The 17,390-nt window shown below is 39.5% G+C and overlaps 1 protein-coding gene across 1 annotated transcript; it reads left to right on the top strand.

Moving 5' to 3' along the window:
• Positions 1 to 306: 306 nt before the first annotated feature.
• DLK1 (delta like non-canonical Notch ligand 1) lies at positions 307 to 13,935 on the top strand. Its single transcript, XM_026079588.1, has 5 exons — positions 307 to 377; positions 1,305 to 1,368; positions 1,846 to 1,976; positions 7,348 to 7,489; positions 12,954 to 13,935. The coding sequence occupies exons 1-5, from the start codon at positions 308 to 310 to the stop codon at positions 13,693 to 13,695; spliced, it is 1,149 nt and encodes a 382-aa protein (XP_025935373.1). The 5' UTR covers position 307; the 3' UTR covers positions 13,696 to 13,935.
• Positions 13,936 to 17,390: the final 3,455 nt, after the last annotated feature.

Genomic DNA, 17,390 nt, shown 5'->3' with positions numbered 1-17,390 from the left:
CGCGGGTGCGCAAGGACCGCAGCTCCGTTCCGTTGCGTTCCGCTCCGCTCCGCGCAGGGGCCGCGCAGCTGCCGCGGCAGGGCCGAGCGCGGCCGCTGGCCCGGGAGGCCGCGGGGGCGGGCGGCGGCCCCCTCCCTCCCTCCCTCCCTCCCTCCTGCCGCCGCCTCCGCGTGCAGCGGCGCCCCCGCGGCGGGGGAAGGGGGGTCCCGCCTTCCCCTCCGCCGCCCGGGCAGGACTCCGGGCGCTCCGCCGGGCTCCGCGCAGCGCAGCGCAGCGCAACGCAGCGCAGCGCAGCGGCGCCCCGGCCATGGGGCTGCGCGCCGCCGCGTTCATCGGCTGCTGCTGCCTGCTGCCCCTCGTCCTCCCCGCCGCCCCAGGTAAGAGCCCCCCGCTGTCCGTGTGTCCGTGTCCGTGTCCGTGTGTGTGTCCGAGCGTCCCCGCCGGCAGAGCCGCAGCGCGGACCGCAGTGAGGGGCGGCCGCGCCGCGCCACGCCGCGCCGGGAGAGCACTTGGGAAAGTTTGCGGAGTCGCTGCAGCGCGGTGCGACGCCGCGACGGGAGCCTCCTGCGGGCAAACCCGTCCCGACTTCTCGCCCCGGCTGGAGGTTTCTGTGGTGTTTGGGGAGATGGTTCTGTACTCCCGCTTCCCCTGTTTGTCGTGTGGTTTGCACAGGATGTTAAGTAGTGAATGACGGTATTTCAGGTTAGTATTGCTTAATGTGTTTAGTGTAAATATTTGACACACACACACACAAAGTGACTGACACATCTTCTCTTTAGCTTCAGTTATTCATGCAAAATCCAAACGATTTTTTTTCATCCTGCATAGGGTTGAAGTGAATTCAACACTTATAAGTTGCTTTAAATGGAAATTATTTCTGACTACAGGTACTTATGTATTTCAGGTAGTTCTAAAAAGAATGCAATTAGAGTAGCAGGCTGTGAAATGACATATATGGATCTGTTCTAAAGCTTCCTTTTTAAACTAATGCATAGTGATATTACATACACTTTGTATATGCTAAAGTGATGTACTTTGTACAATTTTGCAGTTAAAGTGATGTACCTTGTACTATTTTGCAGTTAATTCTTTATGTCATTTCACTTGTCCTATAGCAACACTGGGTAATGTGCTACAAATTAAGTTCATTTGAAATTATACATTATAAAAACATGTACTTGGAAAAAAATCAGAATATTATGCAGTCTAGTAGTTTTTAAAATATCACTAATGTGCATAGGACATGATATGATTTTTCTGAGCGCTGATTTTTCTACTATGATATTATAAATTTCTTCTTCCAGGCGTGAATTGTAAAACTGGCTGCCACCCAGTGAATGGATTTTGTGAATTTCCCAGTGAATGCAGGTAAAAAGATCTATCAGATAAAGCTATTAGCCCAGGAACAGACTGCTTTAATAATTCATTGTCCTTGTAAAATAGACAGAAGCTGAAACAATTTGCCCTCTGCAGATAAGGTACTGTAATGAAACAGCACTCTATTAACATACAGTAACTTTAGTCATACAGCGTAGAGGTCTAGATGCCTTGTGGAACTGAAGTCTTAATTTTCAAATAGTCTACATATTCCAGTAAGAGAAGTCTTTACATTGACTAGCATTTATGTCTTTATTCTCACTGAATGAAACAGTTTTCTTTAATCTGTTTCAAGTACTAATTTCTAGTATCCTAGAAGCATTGAAACTATCCTTGTGTTCAAATGTGCTGCGTTGTCCAATTTTGTATCAAAAAGTTTATTTATTGTGCCTCAACAAGGAGAACATCCTTGTAATTATGTTTATTGAAAGTAAACTGTGCCTCTATCTTGTCTTTTATCTCTTTCAGGTGTCAACCTGGCTGGCAGGGCGCTCTTTGCAATCAGTGCGTGCCTTTTCCTGGCTGTTTGCACGGCAGCTGTGCCAAACCCTGGCAGTGCCTCTGCGAGGAGGGCTGGATTGGCAGCCTCTGTGACATAGGTTTGCACAGACTTTTCTATCCTTGAGCAAGTGAGGCGAAACAGCTCCCTCTGGTGCTGGAAACATGCAAAAGTCCTTCTACCTATCTGATTTTTTTATTTTTTTTTAAATGAATGTTAGAGCCAAAACATAATAAGGTGATTCAGGGCAGCGGCACAGAAGCCTGGAGTTTTTATAATTTAGGCAAAAGTGTGTAGTATCTTTTGGCACTGGGCATGTGTGCGAGCACGGCATAAACTCATCGTTCTATTTTAAACACTGATCATTGTAGAGAAAGCTAGCAAATTACTTGCTAACTTCTTGTCATATATAAGTCTTCTTTTCCAAAACTACGTCTTCTTTTACATATTAAATCAATTGAATTATTTGTCTGACACATTATGTATACTAATTTCTGTACAGACAGATATGAGCATAATACTTAAGCAAATTTCTTCTTGCGAAGGAAAATACCATGCTCATCCCCGTGGTGATTCAGTGGAGTAGCATTAGCATAACAGAAGAAGGTCTGTCTGAACAGGCTACCACCTCCCTCTCGGATCTGAGGGGTAAGCACAGCTATTGTGCGCACTCCCTGACCTCTTTCCAGTCAAAATGAGCCAGCTTAGCATAAGCAATTTGAAGAATTGGCCTCTGTTGAGCTGGTTTATTTTGGCTGACAAGGGCAAATGAGTGATCAGCCAGCAGATACGAGGGGACAGAAATTGCATGAACATCTTAGACACATGCGTCTTTTCAACCAGCATAGCTGCAGCTGGAAGGGACAGGTTTCTGGGGCCTCAGTTTGTTTTCTTGTCATCAGGACTTTGGTCATTTTAGGACTTTAAATTTACAGACCATGTTCTGTCATTTAACACCCGAAACAGTAATTAATGACAACACAGTTTGAATGGGATAAAATTTTCAAGACAACCAAAAGACTCAAGATTTCAGCTAGCTCACATCTTCGCAACATCATGGAGCTTGGTGCAAGGTACTCAAGTCCTCACTCAACTTCTAGTCAGGTTTTGCACACATAGACATATCCAATCTACTTAGTTCAAAGCCAGTTCAGCTACGTTTATAGGAGCTGCAATAGCATCAGTGTAGATATGACTATAGGCTCTCAGAGATAATTGCATTAATTATGTAGTTCTAGACACCTCTGACAGATATGTTTATACCTGAGACAGCTATCTAGCTTCTCATTACAATTAGTGAGGAGAAATGGGTCCCTCTGTGGTCCGATGTATTTAATCCTAACCTAGAAATAGGTCACTGTGCTTAATTAGAGCCAGCTCAGAAAATGTGAGACAAACAGTTCAAGATGTCAAGGTGTACAATCATAGATTCCTAAAATTAAATAGAATGACCTCCTCCTTCCACACCACCACTTTAGGAGGCTCATTTCTGTTACCTATCAATGACTCCAAAGGCCCAGATTTTTAAAGGTGCAATATAAGCATCTAAAACTATCTAAGTATACTATGTTTTCAAGCTGGGCATACTTTTAAAAGCCATATTAAGTGCCTAGCTGAATTTCTAGACTCTTAAATACCTTTGCAATTCTGAACCTTGCAGCCTTCCACTCTTGCTACTGCTGCTTAGTCTGCAAAACTCTATTTTGCAAATTATACCCATATCTTTGTGGAAAAATATTATTTTAAAAGGTATTCATTAAAATAGTTCTGTAATTACAAAACAGGTATCCCTTGTTTAAGTCCAGAAACTATTATTTCTTTCAACATTCAGAGTCAGCTCAGAGTTTTCTTTGTCAGTTTGAATCTAGATCCCCAAGCAGAGGTGCCAAGAATACTACAAAGAACTAACCATGTTTTCATCTGCGTGGACATGCTATGTTGAAAGTCTTTAACCTCAGTGGATTTACCTACTCTAAATGTGTTGTCTTGCCACAAGGGATTAAGAGAAGGGTCCTCCTTTCCTGCTACCAGATGTTTTTTAAAAATTGTTATCCTGACCCAATAAAGCACTGCAACTTCAAATGGGGTTAACTGCTCAACCACTGATGTGATCACACTTTGCTGAAAAGTTGGTGTCAGTCTCTTGGGTCTATCAAGTTGTTACTGACTGCTGTAACTCACTCATTAACAGGAACCACTGAATGATCAGGTTAGGAAAAAGGACAATTTGGGATCATTGGCATACACGTACATATATGTATAACTGATTTTTCAAAGTGGAAATACAAACCTGTCAGTTTCTTTCTATAAAATACCAGACTCTTGCCTCTCTCTTCTAATGCTGAAGTTTTATGTCTGATAAGAAGAGGCCGCAATTGTTATATTTTTCACATGCAAATGACATGACAAGACAAATTCCACAATGCAAGTGGCATTTTTCAGCTTCTGGAGGTATTTTTTAGCTTCAAGCATACGATGAGACAAGCCATGTTAGAAAGCTATATTTCTATTGTTTCTGTAGAGATTCAAGAAGGATCATAAGTAATGCAGTTTTGGCACTGTTTTGAAATTAATCCTTTTTTGCTGCTATAGAAAATGTATATATTTGCCAGGAAATTTCTGGCATGGTCACTATTTTGATGTTGCCAACTGAGTGAATGCCAAGTCATAAGGCTGTCAAAATCTGGAATGGAAAAATGTAACGGGATTTGAAGTTCATTTGACTGCTACTGTAAATTTTTGAAATACTTGTAAAATATATATATAGTCTCAGCACCTAATTGCTCATTAAACATAGAAGGAAAAAAGAAGTGATTTGGAACAGTGGCGTTCTATCGTTTTCCATTTCTTAGGAAAGTTAGTGTAGTGAGCTCCTTAGCATGGACCATGGAAGTTCCTGCTTAGAGTGGTTTTAAATCATCAAGTGGTTTGCTAATGCCTCTGGTTGCATAGCTGTTATTTTTACAATGGGCAGCCTGGTCCTCAGCTCATGCCCAGAATGATCTTCTTTTTCATTTAGAGGCATGCAGATTATAGGCTGGGCTTGATCCATTGTAAACAAGTAGGCCAGGATCAGTGGTATCCCTTATGGCTCTTATTGCAGTCACATAAATGGACTTGGCACTTAAATCTATAAAGTTGCATTGGTGATAACACTGCTGATCAACTTCTTTGCAATGGAGTGCACTAGCTTGCCTAACTGAATGCCATGCCATCTTCTAACCCTCCAAAAACCACATCCTTGAAATCATGTATATGAATATCTGGAACGTGGCTGCACAGAGCAGGGTTTCCCCATCTGCAACTCTCTTGAGACAGACATACTATCACAGTACAGGAACCAGCACCGCATCAAACAGCGGACAAAACAAAGGGAAAACCAGTTTCATCAGTTTATTTCCAGGAAAAATGACAGCCCATTTGGAGTAAAAGAGCCACCATGCTAAATCAGATCAGTCATCTCTGTCATCTTGTCACCTCTGGCTGTGCCTGTATGGTCATGTTTGTGTGCTCCTGACCTCCCACTTGAGCCCTAGCCTCAATTTGGCCAAGAAGTCAACATGTAGTATGAACTCTTTGTATACTGTGATACATGTCACTTGTCTCCTTTGGCACAGGCACTTGGTAAGCTCAGAGACTGCCACCAAAGCAAATACAGTTGTAGCTTCTTACTATGTGCCAATGCCAGGCATTAAAGAGGAAGAGTCTAGAAATTCTGCTATGGACATAAACCTTCCTCACAACACCACTCAGTGACTGTGTCATGCACTGAATCATGAGAATTTAATTTCAGGGAAATATTAATTAATTTGATGGTAACATGGTTGTGGCTATTCTTATTTATGTTATATAAATATTATTTACGTCATGTGTAAATGTAGAGTCATTTTTTGAACTCTCATCTCTCAGACTTTTATCACTTGCAAGGAGTAAATTACCTGATTTTTGGCTTTTGAGAAGAAAATTAGAGAAAATAGAGAAAAGTAGACTACTCAGCTACTTATTTATTTATGTTTTAATAAACATCTGTTCCTATAAATTTTTAAGCTGTGTTTTAAATTTAAATTCCTTCCTGAGGAACTTTTATACATCTTGGAAATTATTTTTAATATTATTGACAGTGCGTATATATGTATACGTGTGTGCATGTGTCTATGTGTATATACATATATTTTCTTTTCAGTGAGTTTCCTTGCTCATGCATCAGCATTCATCTTTGCTTAGCTGCCTTTAAAGCCTGCCAGATTAGGTGGTGAACAACTCTGCTCCAAAAAGCATTCAAGGTTGTTTTGGTTCTTTTGAACATTGGAGCTAACACTCAAAGCACATGTAAAGTGGTTGTGTTGCAATGAGAACAGGCTATAACTACCAAATTAGATGGTGAACAACACTGCTCCAAAAAGCTTTCAAGGTTGTTCAGGTTCTTTGGAATACTGGAGCTTGCACTCAAAGTGCATGCAAAGCGGTTGTGTTGCAATGAGAACAGTCTAATATATTAGAAAATAGAGCCTTTCATCCAGGGAAGATTATATTTGAAAACTAAAGCTGTTGAAATGTTTTGCTATAGTGAAAATTTTGCAGTACCTTATGATATCATCTAAGTTTCATATTGTGCTGTGAGAAGTAGAATATAAATGCCCTTAAATCCCTTTTCATCTTTTTAGAAAGTGTAGGTGTGCATGTGAGCATGCAAGGCATGTCAGATAACTTGCAGTCAGTACGTCACTGCAGCCGCTCCATCAGTGGGGTTCAAATATGCGCTTTTTATTTATTTATTTTTAATTATCTTAGAAGCTCAGTAATTGTTCAGGATGGGGGCAGACAGCAGAAAAATCGTAAAGGAAATAAGATGTGTGACTTTTGGGTCAAAACATGTCATACAGCTCTCTCTTCTGGTACAGTTACGTAAGAGATGCAACTCATCCAAAAGAAAAAATTTTAAGAGATTTTTTTTGTAACTTGTTGATGTCTGCTATTATGAAATATTTGTACGTGAGCACATAATGTTAGGCTCTCAGGAAGGGAGGGGGGAGAATTCCCGGTCATCTATTGCTTTATCAGAATTCTGTGCATGGAGACACCGAGGATATGAAAGGATGACTATTTTACTGAGAAGCTCTTTCTCTTCTACTAATATTTTATTGATAATATTACTTATTTATAGACCAGAAAAAAACTATTTTACAAGAGGGAGCTAGGAGGAAAGAACCAAGCTGAAAGTGCTTGCAATAATAATAATAATAATAATAATAATAATAATCTGTATTCCATTTTAACAGAAGGAGAAATAAATCACAACATACAAATGCATGATGAAGGACCATTAAAGCCATATTTTATTTAATTTGTATTGTTTACTGTTTAATGACTCTTTCTCATTTGATTAATTGAGTCCTGGTTTTACTCATCTGCTGCCTGTTTAGCATTGCACTGCATTGTTAATAGAACAAAATGCATATGTTTTTAAACAGATATTCACCCATGTTCTGCAAAGCCCTGCACCAATAACTCAACCTGCATAGAGACTGGTGATGGAGGATATATTTGTTTGTGTGCCCAGGGATTTACAGGAAAAAACTGCCATCTCAGGAAAGGACCCTGCATTATTAATGGGTAAATATTGATTTCAGATGTGAATTTAAAATCCCCACTTCAGCTGACCGTTCTTCAGATTTCTTTGTTAAGTGGAAATATCTCTATGCTAGACTATATAATGCTTCTGCTATGATGGTGATTTGTTGTTGATATTTTTATTAAACTTTACAAATCTGATCTGTTCATACTGTAAAGATTTATGGATTATCAACATGAGTTTGTGGGAATAATTTGAGTACTATAAGTGATAAATTGCACATTTTGTTGCAGTAAATTTATGCCTTCCCATGATTTTAGTAAACAAACTTCAAGGTACCTCCTGTCCTTTGTTCTCATCTCTAGTGAGAGATAATTATATATACAATCCAGGCGGAGTAATAAGAACAGCAGCCAGCCCATAAGCTCTCTGCACAAAGATACCTAGTCCACCAACTTGTCATTTTTTAACTGACATATAATGGTATGTCCATTATGGTTAACTCAAGGAGATAATTTCATTTTAACCAAAACGGGAGCGGGAGGGACATGGGAGGGTGTTGCTTTCCAGTCTAAAAGAGAAATGGGATATTAGGAACAGCGTTGCCAGCAGGTCAAGGGAGGTGATACTTCCCCTCTGCTCTGCCCACTTCTGGGTTCCCCCATACAAGAAAGACAGGGACATACTGGAGGGAGTCCAGAGGAGGACCATGAAGATGTTTGAGGGATCAGAGTGTCTATCATAGGAGGAGAAGCTGAGAGAGCTGGGACTGTTTAGCCTGGAGAAGAGACAGCTCAGGGGGAATCCTATTGATGTGGATAAATACCAAATGGGAGGGTGTAAAGAAGATGGAGCTAGACTATTCTCCATGCCCAGTGAAATGGGAATGAATTGAAATACAGAAAATTCCATTTAAACATAGGAAGAAATGTTTTTACTGTGAGGATAGTTGAACAATGGACCGGGTTGCCCAGAGAGGTTGTGGAGTCTCACCTTTTGAATATCCTTGGAGATATTCAAAACCCGACTGGACACAGTCCTGGGCAACCTACTCTTGCTGGCCCTGCTTGAGCAGGGGGCTTGGACCAGATGATTTCCAGAGGTCTCCGCCAACCTTAACAATTCTATGATTCCTTTTCTTCCAGATTTTGGCACTCCTTGCCTGAACTCCTAACTTTGTGCTTATCTAAATCAACATACCCTCCACCCTCCTAAAAAGCCAGTCCAACAAGATGAGCTTTCAGCAGGCTCTAAACCTTAAAAAGTGTGATCTGTTTGGTTTGGGGAATTGGATTCTCCAGTGCTGAAGTTTTCTGTTCAGAACAAGTTTCCTGCAGTTCTTTCCCTTTGTGCCAAAGCATCCTTATCTTGAGCATCTTCCTTGTTCCCAGCTGGGACAGTTCAGGTTTGGGGAATTCAGATGACCATTTATTTATTCAAATGTCCACATTTGTAAAACTGCTTCCTATTTGTTGGTCCTCTTCAAAAGCTCAGTGAAATTAAATTACTACAATGCCTGACTGATATGGACCACATTCTGTGTGAGATACCCATTAGACTAATGCTTCAGCAGTTTTTTTTTCGTTCATATGTAATAAGGATATGTAAGAGCTGGTCAGTTATGTATTTGATTAGCCCTTCATCTGCTCATCTGCTGTAACTGTACACTATTACAGTATCTGAATGTGCAAATTAGGCACACATGCATTTGCATAAGAGTAGCCATATGCCTATACAGAAGTCTTTGTACATATTTGTATTAGATTTTAAATGATCTTCAGCTCTGATATGTAAAGTACATCTATAATGTGCAATCTAAATCAAATCAGTACTTAAATATAAATACATGTGTTAATGAAGCATGTAGCAAAAGACTGATCAGGAAAGCATTTAGATGGTGAAAGAGCCATAAGGGAATTTGAAGGAATACAGTTTGGGATTGATGGAAACATTCTGACAATACAAATTATCCATTTAGTATTGTATTAGTGGATGAACTGAAGTTACTGTGGAGAAAACAGGCTTTTAGCAAAACACCTTTAGTAGACACACATATGACCTTGTTGTGATATATTGACTGCATATTTTGCTCACAGTTTCAAGGATATTAACTTTCAGCAGTATCACTGATAGAACTGTTTGAAAAAAGGATGTCTTTCTAATGTTAAATTGTAATTGAGTCTAACTGTGGAAATCTAGAGGTACCTATTCTCTTCTACTTCATCAATAACCTGATCCCATAACCATAAGAAATGCCTTTCTGGTGGGTACAAACTTAGTAAAATTATTATATTAATCTAACACATTTTCTCTTCTTCTAAGATTGCTTTGTGTCTCTACAGCTCCCTACTAGTACTCTCTAGTTCTGCTTTAGCTCAGCAATAGATAATTACAAATCTTTAGATCTTTCTTATGGATAAATCTTCCTGGATATTTGTACACTCTTATTTAAAGAAAATATGTTGTCATTAACTCCTTTCACTGTCTCTCGCAAGAATTGCCATTCTTCCCACTCTTACATCTTTATACCAGTGGAAATTTTTTGCCATTGCTTTTAGTGGGGAATAGTCACAGAGGCCCATTTGGGCTTACTTTCAGCATCTGAGATAACTGCTCTGACTTGCCTATTTCTCTTCATTAGCATCGACTTAGGTTCCTCACAAGTGCCTTGAATGACATCCAGGCTATTTGCTTTACATAGGTAGTGTGAATAGTTTTCTTTTTCTGCTTTTCATCTGTATAGCAAATATTTCAGTAATTCAATATGGACATATATTAACTATCCCAAAGAACAGGGGAGATAGTACAGATTAGTTCCATGCTTTTCATTTAAATCATCATGTTTTTAATTGCTGAAACTAACTTTTGGTGACACTACTCTGTGTCCAGGTTGAATGCTCATGAACTAGTCAGGAAATCTTGAACAAATTTTTATAATGGTTCTTGAAACAACAATTCCCTTTTTCTGGGAAGCTGTGTCTTTTTCAGGAAAATAAGCAGCATTTTCTGCAAATCTGCTTTTAGGTGAAAAAGGCAACTGTTCCCAGCATAAGCACTCAGTATCTGATAATACTTTACAGTCTACCAGAAATTGCACCTCACACCCTGAAAAGAAACCATCTGTGAGGTCATGTCACTCTCATCTCACTTCTTCCTCGCTACCTCAGTGGTACAGTTAACAAAATTGATATTAATAAGTATTGCCACTGGCTCCTTAATTAATTTTCATAGATGGAATGAAGTCAACTCACCAATGAAAGTAATTGTTCTAGTCTGTTTACAAAATCAGGCAGATGTATCTGCATTAGTGACATCTGTGTGATGGTTTGAAGTTTTGCTCTGAAGCAGAGTAGAAAGAGGTACACTTTTTAAAATGAAAGTGGAATATTTGGAAAGCAACTGAGCGGTATATCCATGTTTCTGCAGCTATTCTTTTATGTACCACACCCTGCTGAACATGTCTTAAATGCCAAGTGTTTAAAATAATTTAATCCATGTATATTCAAGGAGATTAATTCTAATACCCTATTTATTCAAACATATTAAAAATTAAGCAAATGCAACTTAATGTTAGTAAAATTAAAGAATATATATCCAAAACTCTACAAGTTTCCTCTTAACTGTTTTTACTAAAAATCTATACATGTATAAAACATTGAGAAAGAATCATTTTATGCTTAAATTCTCCAACAATTTCTTCCCACTTCCCCAAAAAGTTGATAAGGTAATCCAACCCAAACATGAGGCTCCATCTTCTGCACATTGCCATACCCAAAAAGCTTGTCTGATTTTCCGTGGGACATCTAAGGTCAAGAGAAGGTGCGAGATTCTTCAAGGCTGACCATAACCATTCAGTTACTCAAGGACTGTATGACACCTAAAGCTTCCTGTGATCATGGCAAAATTCCGTGGTGGCATGATCACCTCAAATTGTCACCAGGCTCCTTCTGATAACTGCTTTGTCAAGGTCCAGTGACAACACCTTTTGCTTTCCCAATACTTCTTCCAGATTTCCAATTTGCTCTTGCAGTAGCCTTTTTCCAGGCAACAGCTGCACTGAAGGACCACATGAGAGGACAGAGCAGATTGTTTTATGTGTTAGTAGCAAACAGGCAGACTACTCCTCTACACAATACTCAGGCTCTTCTGATGAGGGGCCACCAAGTGTTTCAGTCCCCAGTAGAGCCAGAGGGTGCTCAGGGTAGTCTCTAGCATAGCTGCTCCCAGTACAATGACTGGGCACTTGAGAGGCTCAGCCATTATCCCACCAGTGGCCAGGGATCATTTGTAGTCAGGAGCTTATTTCTCTTTTGCAGTCACCTTACCTGGGCATCAACAGATCTCTTAAAAGCATTCAAAGTCCCACTGTGGAAATCCATAATGGCTAGTTGCCACTGACCATGCATATGTGAAATGCCAACATTCGTGAAGCTGTGATATTCAGTACCCCGGGGCTTTCCCCTGCAAATGTAACACATAAGAGCTTCATCTTTTCAACTGTGTCCTGATACTAAGCTGTGTGTCTTTAAGGATTTATAATTATTAGGAGAACTACTGTTGTCAGGTATACTGTGAGCCTCACCAAGTTGTCTTTTTCATGTCTGAAATTCATTGTAAGCAGTAGAAGCTTTGTTCTTACATTATAAACTGGCATGAAAGTCTCTTTGAGATTTATCTGTAAACCTGTGACCCAAGGCCCCTTTTTTGCCAACAGGGCCAGTCTTTTGGCCTTATACCCAAGGGGCAATATTGTACTGCAAAGTTAAAAAAAAGGTCTTTCAGTGAATTTATGTCACTTAGAATGCCAGGCTATCAACAGTTAAGTTCTTCAAGGGTTTGCAGAAATATTTGATTTCCTTTGGTCCAGTACTCATGTTAAAGCTGCCTTTGCTAGGGCTGACACCATCCCATTTATATATATTTATTATAATTTTCAAACTTTTTTTGGCCAAATAGCAATTTGCACAAAAGTATCTGTTCACCTTTAAATTTTTAGTGTGTCACAGAGTGCTACAGAGGCAGAATAAAAACAATCACCTTCACATCTGGCTGCCATGGCAGAGTGTTTTGCTGTGCCAATACAACACATAGATTATTTTATGAATAATGAGATGGAAACCCAAGCCATGCTGCTAGTGTCTTTGTTCAGTCTTGTCTAAATAGTCATTCAGCTAAATAGCTCTAAGCATATGAAAAGAATAGGAAGCTTAACTTGAATAAATGTTTGAAATAATTTAAAATCCTTTCACAGCTCTTCAGGTAGGATTTATATACTGATGTATTAATCCTGCCTGAAGGGTCAGCAGAAGATATTATAATCTGTATTGACAAAGCTGATGAACAAACTCATTCTTGATTGAACTTCATTGACTTCACCAGATTTGCATTAGGAACTGGCTCTTCTGAAGAAAACCAGCTCTTTTTATTGTACAAAGTGTTTCATAATGGTTTCTTTCATCAGACTTTGATTCAACTCTGTGTATATTTATTTGTTCTATGCTCTAGCTCTCCTTGTCAGAATGGAGGAACATGCATTGATGACAACGGTTTTGCATTGCACGCTTCCTGTCTGTGCCCTTCTGGTTTTGCTGGCAATTTCTGCGAAATAGATAAAGATGACTGTGAATCCAGCCCATGTGAAAATGGAGGAACATGTACAGATATTGGTGCAGGTTTCAGCTGTTTTTGCCCCCATGGCTATACAGGAAAACTCTGTAGCAGCCGTGTCATATTCTGTGCAAGTGGCCCATGTGAGAATGGAGGAACATGCAGTGAACATCCCCAGGGAGGATACGAATGCATCTGTAAGCCAGAATTTGTTGGTGCAACCTGCAAACATCCCAGCAAAAATGCAAGTCTCTCTGGAGTGAATATGGAGACAAAGAATAGGCAGAATTACAACCCACCCCCAAAAACTCATCACAGATCAGTGCATCAAGAACATCAAATTCTGAAAATAACAATGAAAGAAACAATCCAAAATGCAGATCCCTTGCTCAGTAAAAGTCAGGTGATATGTTTCATTGTCCTGGGCTTACTTACATGTCTTGTTGTCTTGGGTACAACTGGGATTGTATTTTTTTCAAAATGTGAAATGTGGCTTGCTAATGCCAAATATAGTCATCTCCTACGCAAGAAAAAGAACTTTTTTCTGAAATCTAGTAATGGGGAAAACCTCTCCGTTAATATTATCTTCCCAGAGAAGATCAAATTGACTAATTACACTAAGAACTATACTGCCATCTAGGCCCTCAAAAGCCTAGAAGCAATTTGCAAGTTTTCATAGCAATATGTAAAATAGATTGAACTTATTACCTGTGACTGGCTTCAATATTCATGGGTACAATTGCTGTAACTTCTGCTGAGTGGTAAAGAAGAAATATAATATGTCTGTATTGCTACGTGATTTTTTTTCATTCCCCACAATAAAAGTTAAAAAAAAAAAGGATTGAAGAGCAGGGAATGGTAATTTGATTTATTTTTAAGGCAGCTATTTAAAAGGTAATTTACTACTGGAACTGTTTTGCAGCTTTCTTGTCTTGTGCATAGTCTGTTTGGCAAATATGGTACTTGTAAATTACTCACTGATTCTTATTTTTGAATAAATAGCAGTTAAGGGCTATACTGGTTTATTTATCCATTTGTAAATGTTGTTACGCTACAGCAAACCTGTCACAAGTGTCTCTGCCTAATGTTTATTCTATCTGTGATAAAGACTTTAGAGAGTGTGATAAATAGGAGCAAATCTGGACTGATGTCTCACCTGTCCAGTCAGTTTTACTATTTTTGCATGGTTATAAGATAGATTACTTCTTTTGTAGAATCTAATAGGTCTTTGTAATACTAATTTCAGGTTAAAGATCTCTCTTGCTTTGGATGCTACCTCCAAAATTGTTTTAGCTATCAACAAAAATGTTAAAAAGGTGTTCAGTGTCTTTGGTCAAACTGTCTATACAGAGACCAAACAAAATGTAAAGGATCTGATTCTGACTTTTCTTTAAGGGGCTCTGCAAAGAGAAGTGTTCACCTGTGTTGCGGTGAAAAATGAAAAGATATAGTATGTCACCTCAAAGAGAACAGCTGCTTCAAATTCTTCATTTCTGCTTTTTCTCTGTCATATTTCAAGGAGTGGGCAAGGTTTGCAAGAATCGAAAGCAGCATTGGCATACAGGCAAAGGCTCATGGAAGCCACAAAATCATCAGGGCCCTGAGGGCACAAATAGGCCCTAATGGCCCTGAGCAGCCTCACCTGGGGCCTCCACCCACATCCCTGCCAATGGGCCCCAGGCTTCATTTCAGCTCAGCCTGGGACCTTCAGTTCCTTCTGAGCTCTGCTGCAGGAGTGCTGGTCTCCAGCCCTGCCTTCTGGATGAACCTTGGACCCATACTGTAAGCAGCTTGTCTCCTGGTGGGACTCCAGATGCTGCTTGTCTGCAGTCCTGTTTCCAGCTTTGCCTCCTGGGTGGACTTTGGACCCATGGCTGTTGTCTCCAGCCCTGTCTCTAGCCCCATCTCCTTCTGCTCCTGACTGGAACCCCTGGATGGTCCCTGGACCTGGTTCATCATTTACCATGTCTGGGACCATCGATGGATGCTGTTAGCAGTGCCGTCTCTGCCTGTGATGCTCAGCCCCTGCAAGACTGCATCCCCATGGCAAGGGCTCGGCCCCCACTGGGGTCACCTCAGCTCCCAGTTCTCCATCCTCATGGAGCAATCTTGCTCTCATCACTCCCTGAAAAAATTTCATCTCAGCTGTGGTTCTTAAAGGTGTCTTTAGATGCTGTCAACTAACAATTTACTGCCCCAGCCACCCCACACAGGAATATTTAGCAGCTGCTTCTTCTGTGCTGTCTGATAACTATGCTATTCCAAATCTATTAACAGCTGCTCAAAAATAAAAAGCTTTAAAACACATTCAGTTCATTTTCCTAGAATCTTTTCTGTTGACATATCTCTGAATTGCTATGAGTACATAGCAAGTTAGCTGTATTGCTGATAATGCTCATACGTGTCATAGCATTACAATGTAGTGCAAAGACTACAGCTAACAGAAAAAATGCATGTAGAGGTACTTCTGTGGAATGTGTTAACTTGTAGATAACAGGATGAATATTTCAAGGCGAGTAGGTGCTTCCTCTCAAAACTTTCATTGAGAAGACCACTGTTCATCAAAACCAGAAACATTTTAACCTGTCTTTCAACCAAAGATAACTAACCTGGCAGTCCAGATGAAAGTAAACCCAGGTAAGCAGTGTTTAGTAGCCTGAAACATGAACTAGGGGAGTTAATTCACTTTTTTTTAAGGAATATAATCCAGTATTGTGCATTCTAATATGTGATCTATTATGTAATAGAACTATGTTAGGACAAACTCAGAGATAATAAGAAACATTGAACAACTCTAATCAAATCATGCAGCTTTGATTCAAAACCAGTTACAACAATGGATATCAACTAAGAATCAGTCATCAAATTCCAGACTCGGGTCAAAATAGGAAAATTTTCTGCTTCTACCACCCCTTTAAATTCAACAGCCTCGTCTAATGAGTCAGTAACAAACGTGTAGTTGAAGTATACCCATCCTTTGTTATTCTCTAGCATGTACAAAGAGTTGTGTGCTTACAGTTTGTCACTTCAGCTTTCTCTCACATTATTTCTGATTTCGGAGCCCTGTGTTAAGGCAGTCAAGTCTTGTGTTTGTGGATTTTTTTTTTCCCCCAAACATTTAAAAGTTCTTTTCTTGCCACTCAAAACAACAAGCTATGCAGGGGAAGGTGAAGAAAGAGCTCTCAAAACACTTCACAGTTTGCACTGGATTTTTTTGTTCAGTGGACTGAAATATTTTATTCAGGACCCTTTAGGGCATTAACTGAAGAACTGAATCTGAGATAATCAGGAAACATTTTTCTGTTCTTTTTCCACACTAAACATTAGTGAATGCTCCAGTGATTTAACTGGAATCTTTTTTTGAGGTAAAATGGATCTGGTCCTTAGCTCAGCTGTAATTTGACTTAGTTTTTATATATCTTCTTAAATCTTGAGATACTTATTTTTAAAGCAGAACAGGGGAAGATAAAATAAAGCAGCAGCAATTGCAGCATTTCGTTGGGCAAATTGTCCTGCCTGACTACACATGGAAAAAAGGTATATGGACAATAGCACCTCCTTAAGGATGATTAAATTTGCAGTGACTCACCCACCTTTGCTGGTCTATGGAAACCGGCCCAGTCATTTATTGCAGAGTAGCATGATGCCCCTCCAACAGTAGCTTTCAGTGATCCTCTGAAGCCATCAGTTAGTGAAGAATATTAGCTACTTAACATAAAATAGCGAGTACGTCTGAGGGAGCTGATGATGTTCTTACTGAAAATACAGTATACAAAAAAAGTACTTTTGATCTGAAATAAAGTAGTAAAACAAAAAAGATCTTATCATACTTAATCAAAATAATTACCAGTGCTACTGTACCAAAACTGAACTTCATTGCAAATATTTAAAATTGCAAATGGGATGTAGGCAGATACTGGCAGTGGAGGTATATTCTTGTTAAAGCAGTTGATTATGGAAAAACTTTCTCCTTTTCATGTCAGTTCACTGATGTATTGACCTTTTTTTGCTTGCGATTTGGTGTCTGTGGCAAATTCTGTCACGTATGTAATTGATCAGAATTCACTACAAAGAAAGAAAAAAGAGCTCAAGTTAGTGGTGGGAAGTGCAAACTTCACTACTGAAAAATACTACTGGGAATTATTATGCCTCAGAAATATCCTTCAAATCGTTAATTCTATTGGTGAGATTCAGATCAAGGTTAAGACATCTAAATTTTGGTGTTTGTGTCAGCTAAATATCTAGGCTCTAATTACATCTATTGGAGAACTCATCACTGGCTACCATTGAAGGCTGGAGAACTATTCCACTGACCAGTGAGTATGCTGTGATTCA

Source organism: Apteryx rowi, unplaced genomic scaffold (genome assembly GCF_003343035.1).
Source record: "Apteryx rowi isolate R43461 unplaced genomic scaffold, aptRow1 scaffold_5, whole genome shotgun sequence".
NCBI lineage: Eukaryota > Metazoa > Chordata > Aves > Apterygiformes > Apterygidae > Apteryx > Apteryx rowi.
This window is presented reverse-complemented; position numbering and strand designations above follow the sequence as displayed.

What these genes read in the sequence shown, in the direction of transcription:
- DLK1 (XM_026079588.1), top strand. Translation starts at nt 308, where the DNA reads ATGGGGCTGCGCGCCGCCGCGTTCATCGGCTGCTGCTGCCTGCTGCCC. An exon ending in CGTCCTCCCCGCCGCCCCAG is followed by an intron (nt 378 to 1,304) that starts GTAAGAGCCCCC and finishes TTCTTCTTCCAG; the next exon opens with GCGTGAATTGTAAAACTGGC. An exon ending in GGACCCTGCATTATTAATGG is followed by an intron (nt 7,490 to 12,953) that starts GTAAATATTGAT and finishes TCTATGCTCTAG; the next exon opens with CTCTCCTTGTCAGAATGGAG.